The 14,041-nt window shown below is 50.9% G+C and overlaps 3 protein-coding genes and 1 pseudogene across 5 annotated transcripts; 2 read left to right on the top strand and 2 right to left on the bottom strand.

Moving 5' to 3' along the window:
* Positions 1–3,961: 3,961 nt before the first annotated feature.
* LOC112630195 (histone H4) lies at positions 3,962–10,560 on the top strand. Of its 3 annotated transcripts, none has more exons than XM_025394339.1 (2): positions 3,962–5,211; positions 5,494–6,000. In XM_025394339.1, the coding sequence occupies exon 1, from the start codon at positions 4,035–4,037 to the stop codon at positions 4,344–4,346; it is 312 nt and encodes a 103-aa protein (XP_025250124.1). In that variant the 5' UTR covers positions 3,962–4,034; the 3' UTR covers positions 4,347–5,211; positions 5,494–6,000. The 3 variants fall into 3 exon arrangements, with proteins under 3 accessions (XP_025250124.1, XP_025250129.1, XP_025250126.1); XM_025394344.1 differs by lacking the exon at positions 5,494–6,000 and adding an exon at positions 10,316–10,560 and having other exon boundaries at positions 4,010–4,464; XM_025394341.1 differs by having other exon boundaries at positions 4,010–4,464; positions 5,494–6,002.
* A 780-nt stretch (positions 10,561–11,340) lies between these two features.
* Positions 11,341–12,187, bottom strand: LOC112609897 (histone H3). The gene has a single exon (XM_025363096.1). It carries the CDS (start codon positions 11,896–11,898, stop codon positions 11,488–11,490), a length of 411 nt encoding a protein of 136 aa, XP_025218881.1. The 5' UTR covers positions 11,899–12,187; the 3' UTR covers positions 11,341–11,487.
* A 675-nt stretch (positions 12,188–12,862) lies between these two features.
* On the bottom strand, positions 12,863–13,604 carry LOC112611439 (histone H2A type 2-A). The gene has a single exon (XM_025365230.1). It carries the CDS (start codon positions 13,396–13,398, stop codon positions 13,006–13,008), a length of 393 nt encoding a protein of 130 aa, XP_025221015.1. The 5' UTR covers positions 13,399–13,604; the 3' UTR covers positions 12,863–13,005.
* A 34-nt stretch (positions 13,605–13,638) lies between these two features.
* Positions 13,639–14,041, top strand: part of LOC112621272 — a 6,284-nt pseudogene continuing 5,881 nt past the window's right edge.

Here is a 14,041-nt window from a genome sequence, read left to right as displayed (position 1 = left end):
CGCCATTCTCCTGCCTCAGCCTCCCGAGTAGCTGGGACTACAGGTGCCCAATACCTCGCCCGGCTAGTTTTTTTTGTATTTTTTTAGTAGAGACGGGGTTTCACCATGTTAGCCAGGATGGTCTCGATCTCCTGACCTCGGGAACTGCCTGTCTCGGCCTCCCAAAGTACTGGGATTACAGGCTTGAGCCACCGCGCCCGGCCGATTTTCTTTTCTTTAAGACCAATCTGAAAGTGCGGAACTCTGTGCACCTGAAATGATTACATTTTGATATTGACGTGAAAAAATTGGGTTCTACTTTGCCCCAGTTTCTCAACCCAAAGAAGACATTCCAAAAGTTTCCTTTGGGGCCTAGGAAGTTTGGCCTTCACAGGATAGTGGCAGGAGTGTTAACTTTGTCCTATTACCAAAAGGTGTCAAAGCTGTTACTAAACTGTCTGCGACAGTATGGGAAACCCTGACAGCACTGGGGAATTCCTCATGGTCCTTCCAGACCATGGTCACAGTGAGAACCCGATTCTGTTGCCCTGGCCCTGTGGGGAAATCCCCAAGATAGCTGCTGATAGTTAAGGAAACAGTGTCCTGCCTAGGCTGGGTGAGAGAGATTGGGTCAGACAGGCTGCACTTCCTCAGTGAGTGTGCCTATGCCCGTTCGCACTGCCTATCATTTCCTCACCCAACGTGAGAGCAGGGGGCTGAGCTGAGCTGAGTGGAGAATTCATGGGACCTTTCGATGGTCAAGACCCAAAACTTCTATTGTATAGCATCCCTGGAACAGAGAACAGGAGGCAGTCAAGGCCCCAGCTTCAACCTTTTGACAGTAAACCAGAAAAGACCAAGTAGTGAGGCCTCCACTGTCTCACACAAGCCAAGACCAGGTCTTAGACTATCCAGTGTTCCTTTCTCTCTTTCACGGTGCTGAATTTGGGGAATGAGCACTCCATTGTCATAGGAGGGGCAGATGGGGGTGGAAGAGTGAGAAGGGTGAAGTTAGGACATAGACATTCCCACTAAGCCAGAGACCCCTGAACTGCCATAGCCATGACATGCACAGGTTGTCCTCAAATCCCAGGGCCATGGACAGGTCTTGGGTGTCTTTCGAATTTTAAGTTGGTTGGCATCTGTCTAGTTCAAAACCTGATTTAGGTTCAGTTCAACCAGGGAGTATGATTCTTTGGGGAGAGGGCCTTGACCTAGAAATCTACATGCTCAGCGGTCTGCCCAGCTGCTAATGGCTCTGACACACTGGAAAGGCACTCACCCTCTGAGGGTTTCAGACTATATCTTTGAAAATAAAATTCAGCGGATGAGGTACCGGGTGCAAAGGTATTGTCCTCAACAGCTCTAGTTGCTACTTCTAACTCACAGGGTACGTATCACAAAGGATCCCACCATCCATTGTCGGTCTGAGCAGGGAATGGGATGTTGGCAGACCATGAACCCTGTATTAGTTTCTAGAGGGACTATAACAAAACAGCACAGACTTGGGTGTTTAAACCGAGATTGTACCACGGCACTGCAGCCTGGGTGACAGAGTAAGACTCTGAATAAAAAAAAAAAAAAAAAAAAAAGTGTATACATAGGAGCACTCTGAGATGAGTAACTGAAAGGGGTGGTTAGAATTTGGGATCTACCTAACAGCAGGGGAAAAGGAGGAGGAATAAAGGACATATGGAAAACCAAATGACTTTTGAAAAGATAAATGGTCCCTTAGAATAGATGGAAGATTCGAGTCTTGTGACAATGTCTATTTGGGTGTGATGACTACTTCTCATCTCTGAGATTAGATTTGCTTCTAGTCCCGAAGAAGATTTATGACAACTGAGTTAAAAATTTGAGATTTGCGAGGAGGATCTGCTATTAAACAGGTAAGGGATTTTAGCTGTTTATTTCAGCTGAAAATAATTCGTAAGTCGAAACTGGCACATTTGGAGGTAGCACGTCCTGATCCCCTTAAAACGGGAACTGAATAGACCCCGTATCTCTGATTCTGCCCAGGGTCCTGTGCCCGCTGACACCAGAAATCACCACTTCTCTCAGCCTTGTTTTGTGGTGGTTTTATCAAGCTGCAATGTGGTTATGTCTTTTCTAACAGTGTTTAAAAGCAATCAGATGCAGGAACTTTTCCTTTTATTAACTATTATTGAGCTTATATTGGACACTGAACTAAGTGTCAGTTTACAAAAATGAATAAACAAAAATCACTGCCAGTAAGGAACACACAGCCAAGATGGGGGAGTACTAAGATGTAAAGAGATGTAAAATAATGTGATAGATTCGGCGAGAGTTACTAAAGAGTCAGAAAAGGGCAAGCATGTTTCTTCTCTGTCCTGAAGCAGCCAAGGGAGAGGAAGATATCTGATGCCAATGCTGGGGTGTTGGTTTAGGCATGTAGATGCTGTGATGGGTAGTGGAACCGTTCAATGAGCAGACAGGAGAACCAGCTTTATGCGGGGAGGGAGAGTCATCCCCCGTGAGTCACACCCTGGAGATTATAAATGTCAACATTTTGATTTTGGGAGATTTTGAGTTTTGAGCTTAAAATGACTGAAGAACCACGAGGTAGATCTACGTGTTTCGAGTCTAGAAGTCTGAATACAGATTTACGATTTATGAGCACATAGGAGGTGGATCCAAGGGAGAGATTAAACAGGGCACAGAAGAGTTTTTAAAAATAATATTTTTCGGGGGAAAAAACCCCAACAAAACACGATTCTTTCAGCAGAAACCAGAACATTTTCTCACAGACTCTCCTACAGAGAGCCCTGATAAAGTAATAAACATGCTAACAGTAAGAACCCCAACCAATTTCATAGGGCAGTTTGTGGTAATTACTCTCAGTATGGAGCAGATAGTCCTCTTGCAAAACCCGATTCAGCAAACTTTGCTAGCTCCATGTGGGGCCTCCAGAGGACACAGTTGGCCACCAAATCCTGGGTGAAAACAAAGGCCGATTTAGAGGATCCGTAGAAACGGATGCACAGAATATCCCTCAGTTTTCTCTGTGTAGCAGGCCCTCCATATACGCGGGTTCCCCAAGATCGAAATATCAAACAAATGAATTAAAAAAAAAAATACAACAAAAGCTAGTAAAAATAAAAACAGTATAACAATTACTTACATAGCATTTACATTGGATTAGGTGTTACAAAGTAATTTAGAGACCATTTAAAGTACACGGGAGGATGTGCATAGTTATGTGCAAATACTACGCCATTTTCTATGAGAGACTTGAGCAACCAGGATTTTGGTATCGGCGGGAGCCCTGGACCAATCCCCCTCAGTTCTACCGAGGGAGAACTGTTTTGTTTCTTCCAGCACTGCTTTGACCGACAGTGTGTTGGGATTCGCTGACCTCCATGAGAAAGCTTGGCAGCATGCTGAGATCAATTTTCCCAGGGCCAGAATTCTCCTGCGTGAGCTAAAATAGAGTGGCTCGGTCCAACAAAACAGAGCCTAGAGTCAGGAATTATGGCGAACCTGCTCCCTCCCGTCCTCCCTTGGCGCACAGATCCCTGGCGCCGCCGCTCTTGAGGTCGCCTCTCGCCTGCTGGCCTCATCGTTGGAACGGCGCTTCCTGAGGCTTTATATAAGGACGGCTCTGAATCCGCTCGTCGGGATTAAATCCTGCGCTGGCGCGCTCCTGCCCGCCTCTGGCCTCCATTTGCTCTACCTGAGGCTCCCTCCAGAAGAACTTTCCCTTAGCCTCAGTGCAGTGCCTTTCGGGCGTCCTCAGACCAGACACAGGCCAAAGCCACCGCAGAATCCGGAAGCCCTGGGTTGGGATGTGAATTCTCCCGGGGACTATGGCGTAGCGGGGCGCGGGGGGGGAAGAGGGTGGGAGGGACCTGAGCAGAGTGGAGGAGGAGGGAGAGGAAAACAGAAAAGAAATGACGAAATGTCGAGAGGGCGGGGACAATTGAGAAAGCTTCCCGCCGGCGCGCTTTCGGTTTTCAATCTGGTCCGATACTCTTGTATATCAGGGGAAGACCGTGCTTGCCGTGACAGAAGCTGTCTTTCAGGCTGTAGCAGTCATGTCTGGCAGGGGAAAGGGTGGAAAAGGCTTAGGCAAAGGGGGCGCTAAGCGCCACCGCAAGGTCCTGAGAGACAACATTCAGGGCATCACCAAGCCTGCCATTCGGCGTTTAGCTCGGCGTGGCGGCGTTAAGCGGATCTCTGGCCTCATTTACGAGGAGACCCGCGGTGTGCTGAAGGTGTTCCTGGAGAACGTGATTCGGGACGCAGTCACCTACACCGAGCACGCCAAGCGCAAGACCGTCACAGCCATGGATGTGGTGTACGCGCTCAAGCGTCAGGGGCGCACACTGTACGGCTTCGGAGGCTAGGCCGCCGCTCCAGTTTTGCACGTTTCGATCCCAAAGGCCCTTTTTAGGGCCGACCACTCGCTCATCTGAGGAGCTGGACACTTGACTGCATAAAGTGCAACAGTAACGATGTTGGAAGGTAACTTTGGCAGTGGGGCGACGGTCGGATCTGAAGTTAACGGAAAGCTACTGTGGCCCATGGCGCTCACAGCCGTAAAGACTTAAGTCGTTGACCGAAAGCGGCTTTTTCACTTACTTGGGCTTTTTTTTTTTTTTTTTTTTTTTTGCCTTTATCGATATGAAAGGTTGAATGTGTTCTAGGTTTGAGCACTACTTTCTCGGCTTGCTCTTCTGGAGCAGTATATAGGCACACCTAGAGGGGCACGTCTTTGCGATCACCAGATCTGGTTCTGAGAAATAGGCACTGGCAATTTACACGTGCCTTGCTATGTAATCTCCCTATATTTGCTCAGGCAAAGTGGGAGAAGCAGCCTTAGATCTTCATTCTATAGATGCCGGCTTTCCCACCTGATCGGCTTAGATTTCGCGATTGACTGTTCTGGGCTTCATTTTACCCTCTACATAACAAACGGGTGGACTAGATCCCTTAGTAAGGGTCCATGTTATGTGGTATCTTCAGCCACGCACTCAGCTCAATCTTAGTACAGTTAAAAAAATGAATTTCTAGCAAGCTATCTGCCCAGTGCCTGAAAAGTATCATTTCTTGTGTTCAGTAAAAAGGCTCCTAGTTTAATCAAGGACCTATGAGATAACTGTCTTTCAGTTGTGGCATTGCAAGGATACAAATGCAGAGACATTTTAATGTGATCCTTCTATAAGAGTGAACCAACGATATGATCTGAAAGCAACTTCACAACTAATTCAGGTATGTGACTTCTACTTCTTAGGGCCTATTGTAGCTTAGAATGAGAGACCTGCAGAAACGTGCCCACCATCAATACAGAAAGCACAATTTAATTTTGACAAGGCAAAAGCCAATTCTATATCAGCATGGCATATGTTAAAGCAAGCTATTCTTTACACTACCACCTCTAAATTGCCCTCATTTGGATTAAAATGTGGGTTCACATTTCTAATCCTTACAGTTTTGCAGCCATTGCATATCCCATAAGTTTTTTGTTTTTGTTTGTTTTTTTAAACATTCTAGGCTTATGATTTTACTGTGTATGTATTTGGAAGAAGAAATTCTGTCAGCTCCCAAAGGATAAACCAGCAGTTGCTTTATTGGTTTTCAGATGTGGCGGCTCTCATCAGCATCAAACACTTGAGACTGAACTAAGCTTAAAACACCGTACTTAGCAATCAGGTTGCCGGCAAAGCACTGGTGCGAGACTTGCCTTCCAGGAGCTTACCAGTGGGGCTGCCAGCAAAGTGGTGGATGCAAGACTTGCCCTCCAGGAGCTTACCATCAGAACAGAGAAGACAATAAATGCATAATATACAGACGACATAAATCCATACCTGTACACATTTAAGAATAAACAGTCCAACAGTAAGAGGCAGTACATATTCAATATGCTGAGAAATGCAGACAATAACTACTATAGGAATCCTAATGCTACAGGAGTCACTGGCTGCTGGGAAACCAAGGAAAACTTGGCTATGGACGTTGGGGCTTGTGTCAGACTCTGAATAAAGGGCAGAATGATTGGCATCCTACTGAGATACAGAGTAAAAGGGGTGAGGGCAGGGAGGAAGTGGCAAGAATAACATTTGTGAAGACGTCCAGGTAAGAAATAGAGGTTGTAATGCTCAAGATGTTTCCTTTTCCCTTTTAAATCTGACCTGTGATTTTCAGCATTGCTATTTCAAGTATCACTGATTTTTTAATTTTAAAGGCAATGCTGATGAATCTATCTGATCCTCACCAAGATCCACTAAAGGAGATACCAAAAATTTGAAGATAAAGAAAGAAAGGGAGTGGGGGAGAAAACACGTCCATTGTCTGAATCAGTTGTTCTCAAAATGTAGCCTCTCATCTAGCAGCACTGATCACCTGGGATAAAGTCCTGGGCCCCACCCCAGACCTATTGAATGAGAAACTGAGGGGTGAGACATAGTAATCTGTGCTTTAAAAAAGCCCTCCCGGTGATTCTGATACACATTAAAGGTTGAAAGCCACTGACTTAGGTAACAGCATTTCTTTCTTTCTCTCTCTCTTTCTCTTTCTTTCTTTCTTTCTCTCTTTTTCTTTTCTTTCTTTTTCTTTCCTTCCTTCTTCCTTCCTTTCCTTTCTTTCTTTCCCTTCCTTCCTTCCTTCCTTCCTCTTTCTTTTTATGAGATGGAGTCTTGATCTGTCATGCAGGCTGGAATGCAGTGGCACGATCTTGGCTGACCGCAACCTCTACCTCCAGGGTTCAAGTGATTCTCCTGCCTCAGCCTCCCGAGTAGCTGGGACCACAGGTGCCCACCACCACGCCGGGCTAATTTTTGTATTTTTAGTAGAGATGGAGGTTTTGCCATGTTGGCCAGGCTGGTCTCGAACTCCTGACTTTAGGTGACCCGCCCTCCTCGGCCTCCCAAAATGCTGGGATTACAGGAGTGAGCCACCGCTCCTGTCCTCTTTTTCTTTTTTTTAAACAGTTTTTGTTTTAATGCAAAAATATTTAAAACCTGAATATATGTTGCCCAGATGTTCACCCAAATGTTAAAATTTGCTTTAGTTTGAAGTCCAGCTAATTTGTGTATTTTTAGTAGAGACCGGGTTTCACCGTGTTGGCCAGGCTGGTCTTGAACTCCTGACCTCAGGGGATGCACCCATCTCAGCCTCCCAAAGTGCTGGGATTACAGGTGTGAACCACCATGCCCGGCCAATTACTGAGAATTCCTGCCTTTTGATTTAAGGATCAAATGAAAAGTTATACGTGAAAGAAGAATGACACCATGAAGTGATACCGAAACCAAAGTTGATATATGTATTGCCTTTCCCACTCAATGTAGTTCGTTTTTTGTTTTGTTTTTTTGAGAGACGATTTAACTCTACTTATGGTGACCAGGCATTGCTTGGGTACTGCTACTACGGAAATAAACAAAGACAAATCCTCACCCTGAGAAATGTTGCCAGCCTAATGCTGAGAGGTTAAGGAAGGGAAGGGGTATTAAGATAGGAGAGGGCAGAGGCAAGGAGGAGGGCCCAAAGAGATGAGGGCAAAGAAGAGCAAGGGAGCCGGGCACTGTGGCTCATGCCTGTAATCCCAGCACTTTGGGAGGCCAAGGCAGGCAGATGACGAGGTCAAGAGATTGAGACCATCCTGGCCAACATGGTGAAACCCCGTCTCTGCTAAAAATATAAAAATTAGCTGGGCGTGGTGACACGCACCTGTAGTCCCAGCTACTCCAGAGGCTGAGGCAGGAGAATCGCATGAACCCGGGAGACGGTGGTTGGAGTGAGCCGAGATCGTGCCTCTGCACTCCAGCCAGGGCGACAGAGCGGGACTCCGTCTCAAAAAAAAAAAAGAAAGAAAAAGATACCTCTCGTACAGAATGGAAGCTCAGTGTGGCAGGGCAGAAAGACTACCCTGACTATGTAATCTACTAGACCAGAGCTGGCGAGAGCTTCAGTTAAGGCATGGTCATGGGTGGACGGAGAAAAGGTGATACAATTGAAAGTCAGAAGGTAGATTTAGTAACATTTGGAACTCATGAGATTTGCACAGAGGGCAAGAGGAAGGGACACCTGACTCAGAACAGATGGGGGTAATGAAGGTGTCTTCCAGGAAGATGGGGAATGTGGAAAGAAATCGGTTTGGAAAGCAAGATGATGCATGTGGTTTTGGAAATAAGCTGGGTTTGAAGTGCCTAGTATCCATCCAGAAGGACCTATCTACCAGGCAGTTAGAAACATTGGTGTAGCCAGGCACAGTGGCCCACGTCTATAATCCCAGCACTTTGGGAGTCCAAGGTGGGAGGATGGCTTGAGCCCAGGATTTCGAGACCAGCCTGGGCAATGCAGTGAAACCCTGACTCTACAAAAAATGAAAAAAATTAGCCGGGCCTGGTGGTGTGTGCCTGTAGTCCCAGTTACTCAGATGGCTGAGGTGGGAGGACCCCTGAACCCAGGAGTCCAAGGTTGCAGTGATCTTTGATTGTGCTACTGCACTCCAGCCTAGACGAGTGAGACCCTGTTTCTCTCTCTCTCTCTCACACACACACACACACACACACACACAAAATGTGTAGCGCTCAGGATAGTCTCAGCAGAAGATACCAATTTGGGAGCACTTAGCTAAGGGACAGAAATATGGAAAGCAGGGAGTCAATCTCACTTGAGTTGCATGGAGAAAAGAAGATGGCCAAGGCCAGCACGGGGGAAACCAGGAATATTGACGGGGAAGAGAAAGACATGAGAAGACTGAGATGCGGACCTAGAGAAGGATAAGGGTGACCAGGAGAGTGGACAAGTCCTCTTCTAAGGAAGAAAAAGCAGTGTAAACATGGCCATGTCTCTTACCATGTAGTTCCCCTCCAAACACACACACACACACACCTGTCCCCCACTAGCCTGCCTAAGGCAGAATTAAATGTGAACAAAGCACGTTTTTCACTTCATAAAAGCCACAGATTCAGAGTGGGCTTACTGGCAACCAAGGTAGCCACGTAGAAGCTAGTTATTAGAGGAAGAGGTGGGTTTGAGACAGGGTCTCACTATCTTGTCACCCACACTGGAGTGCAGTGGCACAATCTCAGCTCACAGCAGTCTCTGCCTCCCGGGCATAAGTGATTCTCCTACCTCAGCCACCCTAGTAGCTGGGACCACAGGCAAATGGCACCACTCCCGGCTAGGTATTTCTTTTTTCTTTTTCTTGTTTCTGTTGTTGTTGTAGAGACAGGGTCTTGCTATGTTTCCCAAGCTGGTCTGGAACTTTGACTTCAATCAATCCGCCCGCCTCCGCCTCCCAAAGTGCTGGGATTAACAGCTGTGAGCCACAGTGCCCAGCCAGAGGAAGAGTATTTCTTTACCGTATCCTTAATTATCCTTTTTTTTTTTTTTTTTTGAGACGGAGTCTCACGCTGTTGCCCAGGCTGGAGTGCAGTGGCACGATCTCGGCTCACTGCAAGCTCCGCCTCCTGGGTTCACGCCATTCTCCTGCCTCAGCCTCCTGAGTAGCTGGGACTACAGGCGCCCGCCACCGCGCCCGGCTAATTTTTTGTATTTTTAGTAGAGAGGGGGTTTCACTGTGGTCTCGATCTCCTGACCTTGTGATCCGCACGCCTCGGCCTCCCAAAGTGCTGGGATTACAGGCGTGAGCCACCGCGCCCGGCCCCTTAATTATCCTTCAACTGTCACCTGAGGGGAGACAATGATTTAAGTACAGGGAATGATTAAATGTTAAAACTTAGCATTTTAGAATGTTATCTTGTATTGATGAATTCAGCTTATGCTGGTCTCGCAAACAAATACGAAGACTGACAGATTCCTGTGAGTGCAGGCCTTCACAGTGCCAGGACCACAAGATGTAATGAATTCTACTCCTGACTGGATATAAAAAAAATGCCACCAAATTTTCCTTTGAGATTCAGCCGGGGAGACCTCCTGGAGTTTAGAGGTGCCCAGACTGGTGAGTGAAAGGAGTGTGATCTGGGGTGCGGGGTGGGGGGGGCAGTCAGAGGACCTAGATGTCTGACACCAGCATCCGCGGGTTCCAGTCTCTGCTCAGTCACTGCTGGACCTGAGAAGCTGGGTGCAGAGATGGTGGGTGACCCGCCCACCTCTGAAGGTCACTAGTTTTTGAAGTCAGAATACCGCCCATGCACTGTGGGCCTAAGCAGGTTATGAGGGTCTCCGCAGAGACCCAGAGGCATACTCTAGAAATTGCTGTGACCCTGGAGCAGAAACATGTGGCAGTCCCCAGCAGGGCTCACCTACACTGCTCTCCTCACTTAACAGGTGCCCTCAGGAAAGGCAAAATGGCAGCTTTACAAAACGAAGTTTTATTCCATTTTCCCTTCTCCCCTCTTAATTCTCACAGATCTCTGCGGTGAATGCTTTTAACCTGTCAACTGTGATGAAACAAACAGAAAACCAAAGCCCTGGCTTCTTTGAGGTGCAACTAAATGACCGAGAAGGTGTTACCTAAGACCTCTACGGCCATTTGTATCTGGCCCTGTGTAGAGTGGGCTCTGCAAGACCCTGCCTCACTTTCCCACTAAGAGGCCTTGGACTTCCCAGCTCCCAGAGACTATAGAGATCGCCTCTGAGGCCTCCTGTCACGATTTCCTAAGGTGAGGAACTTCATTTGCCCAACGGAGGCCCACGTTCTGCCTGCTTGATCTACTACTGTCTTCCCAAGGATCTGAACTCGGGGACCAGCGTCTGCCCACGTGTCCGACAAAAACAATGTAAAGGAACTACTGAGTCTGGACAGAAAATCCAGACACACCATGCAGCTTCTAAGAGGCCCGAGTGCCCTCATTGGAATAGAGTGAGTCTCCTTCTGTGGACATGGACAGGGAACAGCTCGATTAAGCCCAGATTCACAAAATTCCGCCCACACCCCGTGCCCCCGGGAATTTTGGCTTAGGGGCAGGATGTGGGGGTTACCACTGTGCTGGTGGAGGTGGCGTGGGCCCGACCGGCAGCCCCAGCGCAGTTCTCCCCACGTTTGCCCGCAGAACCCCGGCGAGGCCGAGGTGGTCATTTCCCTCCCTAGCCGGAGGGCCGCGCCGGGTGAGGCCGGTTTGGGCGCGAAGCACGGGCGTGTGGCCCTCCACTTCCGCAAAGGCCAGGCGCTCTCAGAACCGCGAGCCCTGAGCGTCCGCCTGGTGACCCCTGGCCTCGGGACCGACGCCCCGTCCCTCCTGCCCCGCCTCCCCCCGCCACGCAGGGCCCCGGTCACGCGCAGGAAGAGCCGGACCGTCAAAGCCCCCAAGCCGGCGCCAAGGAAAGCGGCCGCAGCCCGGCCAGTCCGGATAGGCCAACTGGCCGAAGTCGGCAGAGCTCAAGATGGCACCGCAGCAGGGGACCTGACTGGTCAACCGACCCCGTGTTTTGTTGGGAGCCTAACCGGAAGTGCCTTCCCCGCTCTAATGCCGGAGGGGGAGCACGGAGGGCAAGCGGTACAGCTTCTTCCAAGTGCTGATGTGGGTGGCTCTGAAAAGAGCCTTTTGGATACGATGGAACCTCCGACCGAACGCGCACTTCTTAAGCCCGCTCACCACGGATGCGGCGGGCCAGCTGGATGTCCTTGGGCATGATGGTCACGCGCTTGGCGTGGATGGCGCACAGGTTCGTGTCTTCGAACAGCCCCACCAGGTAGGCCTCGCTGGCCTCCTGCAGCGCCATCACGGCAGAACTCTGGAAGCGCAGGTCCGTCTTAAAGTCCTGCGCGATCTCGCGTACCAGCCGCTGGAAGGGCAGCTTGCGGATCAGCAGCTCCGTGGACTTCTGGTAGCGCCGGATCTCCCGCAGGGCCACGGTGCCGGGCCGGTAGCGGTGCGGCTTCTTCACCCCGCCTGTGGCCGGCGCGCTCTTGCGGGCCGCCTTGGTGGCCAGCTGCTTCCTCGGGGCCTTGCCGCCGGTCGACTTGCGGGCAGTCTGCTTAGTACGGGCCATAGCGAACCAAAACACGAGCTTACCAGCGCAGCGGCGGGGAGAGAAACGAGCTGCTGGCCCCGCGGCAGCCGTCTTTATAAGCACAGTCTTTTCCCGATTGGGCGGGACAAGAATTGAAAATCCCGCGCTGGCTGTCCATTGGCTGTGACGTCACCCGTCCTAAAGTCACCGGTTGGCTTGGGCAGAGTCCTCCCTAATCCCGCCCACCCGCCTCACTTTCTACTTTCCAGTTGGCCAAGTTTTGCAAGCTTGTTTTTCCCCCTTTCCTTCAGGGTGAAAGTCGTTTTCCGTTGCAGTTTTGTCAGATTGTTCCCTGTCCACCCTTCGCTTCCTTTCTTGCTGCGCCCAGCGGCTCCGGCATGGAACCTCATTCTTCCATTTGCCCCCAGCCTCCAGTTGCTACTTGGCGGATCGTTTTTCGCCTGTCGGGTACCTTTTGGGTGGGAGAGGTGCCCGCCCCCAGATTCCGCCTCCGAGACCCTTACTCTCCGCCGCCAAGGCGCTTTGGGAAACAAAACAGAAACTAAGACTTAAGTCAGCTCCGTGAAGCCAAGACCCAGCTCCGCCACACTGGCGAGCACTACCCGCTCAGGGTCCTCCCCATCGGGGGTGGGAGCAAGGAGCACGTCCCGCTAGTGCTAGGCGAGGTCTAAGTGCCCGGCCATGGCCTGCGGAAACCACTGGGGAAGCGCGCGCTCCGGGCGCAACACTTTAAGCGCCTTGGGTACTGCCCGCGGCGCTGGTGTTTGTGACTGTGTGGAGTGGACCGCGGCGGCACCCAGGATGTTTGGTGCCTCCACCTGCGCTGGGAAGTCCTAGGAGTGGGGACCCACTCATCGATGACCCAAGGCAGTTACGTGCTCCAGATGCAAGACGGCACACGCGCGCGCGCGCGCACACACACACACCCCCGTTCCGTCCCGTCCCGTCCCGTCCCGTCCGCTGCAGGTTCGCCGTTTACTACTGAGAAACGCTGGACTGAGAGGAGCCGGCATTAGCAACTCTTTTATTTGAAAACGTGGGTGGCTCTGAAAAGAGCCTTTTGAGTTCACAGGTGCCCCTTCGAGACGCGGGCCGGGCTGGGCCCACTTGGGCCGGACGTCAGCCTCACTTGCCCTTTGCCTTGTGGTGACTCTCCGTCTTCTTAGGGAGCAGCACGGCCTGGATGTTAGGCAGGACGCCGCCCTGGGCGATGGTGACTTTGCCCAGCAGCTTGTTCAGTTCCTCGTCGTTGCGGATGGCCAGCTGGAGGTGACGAGGGATGATCCGCGTCTTCTTGTTGTCCCGAGCCGCGTTGCCCGCCAGCTCCAGGATCTCGGCGGTCAGGTACTCGAGGACCGCCGCCATGTAGACTGGCGCGCCGGCCCCCACCCGCTCCGCGTAGTTGCCTTTGCGCAGCAAGCGGTGCACTCGCCCTACCGGGAACTGGAGGCCAGCGCGGGACGAGCGCGACTTGGCCTTGGCGCGGGCCTTGCCTCCTTGCTTGCCACGACCAGACATGACAGCGATAGTAGTCACCGAGTAAAACTCCTGCCTGGCGACCGGAAAAGTCACCGAAAACGCCGCCGCTTCACCCTTTTATAGACAGAACGGCGATTGTCCACGGAGCACTTTGATTGGCTCAAGCAAATTTTGTCCCGATAGCCAATAGGATAGCTCAGCCAGAATCCACTCATTTACATAATCTCGTCTCCCTCGCTTTGGGCGCCGCGAAAAACTCGCGAACCGCAACGCAGCGTCATGCGCACGGCCTCTGTAAGTGCACAGTCGTTTCCGGTAGACCCCGAGACCGAGGTTCTGCCTGCGTTCTCGGCGGGTGAGAGTTGGGCTTGGGTCTGGCCGTGCCTGAACCTGCAAAGTCCGCGCCGGCTCCCAAGAAGGGCGCCAAGAAAGCCGTCACCAAAGCCCAGAAGAAAGACGGCAAGAAGCGCAAGCGCAGCCGCAAGGAGAGCTACTCCATCTGCATGTACAAGGTGCTGAAGCAGGTCCACCCCGACACCGGCATCTAGTCCAAGGCCATGGGCATCATGAACTCCTTCGCCAACGACATCTTCGAGCGCATCGCGGGAGACGCGTCCCGCCTGGCGCACTACAACAAGCGCTCCACCATCACGTCCCGCGAGAGCCAGACGGCCCTGCGCCT

Source organism: Theropithecus gelada, chromosome 1 (genome assembly GCF_003255815.1).
Source record: "Theropithecus gelada isolate Dixy chromosome 1, Tgel_1.0, whole genome shotgun sequence".
NCBI lineage: Eukaryota > Metazoa > Chordata > Mammalia > Primates > Cercopithecidae > Theropithecus > Theropithecus gelada.
The sequence above is the reverse complement of the archived record's forward strand: the minus strand, read 5'-3'. Positions and strand labels throughout refer to the sequence as shown.

Coding starts and splice junctions, on each gene's coding strand:
- LOC112609897 (XM_025363096.1), bottom strand. CDS start 11,898: ATGGCCCGTACTAAGCAGACTGCCCGCAAGTCGACCGGCGGCAAGGCC.
- LOC112630195 (XM_025394344.1), top strand. CDS start 4,035: ATGTCTGGCAGGGGAAAGGGTGGAAAAGGCTTAGGCAAAGGGGGCGCT.
- LOC112611439 (XM_025365230.1), bottom strand. CDS start 13,398: ATGTCTGGTCGTGGCAAGCAAGGAGGCAAGGCCCGCGCCAAGGCCAAG.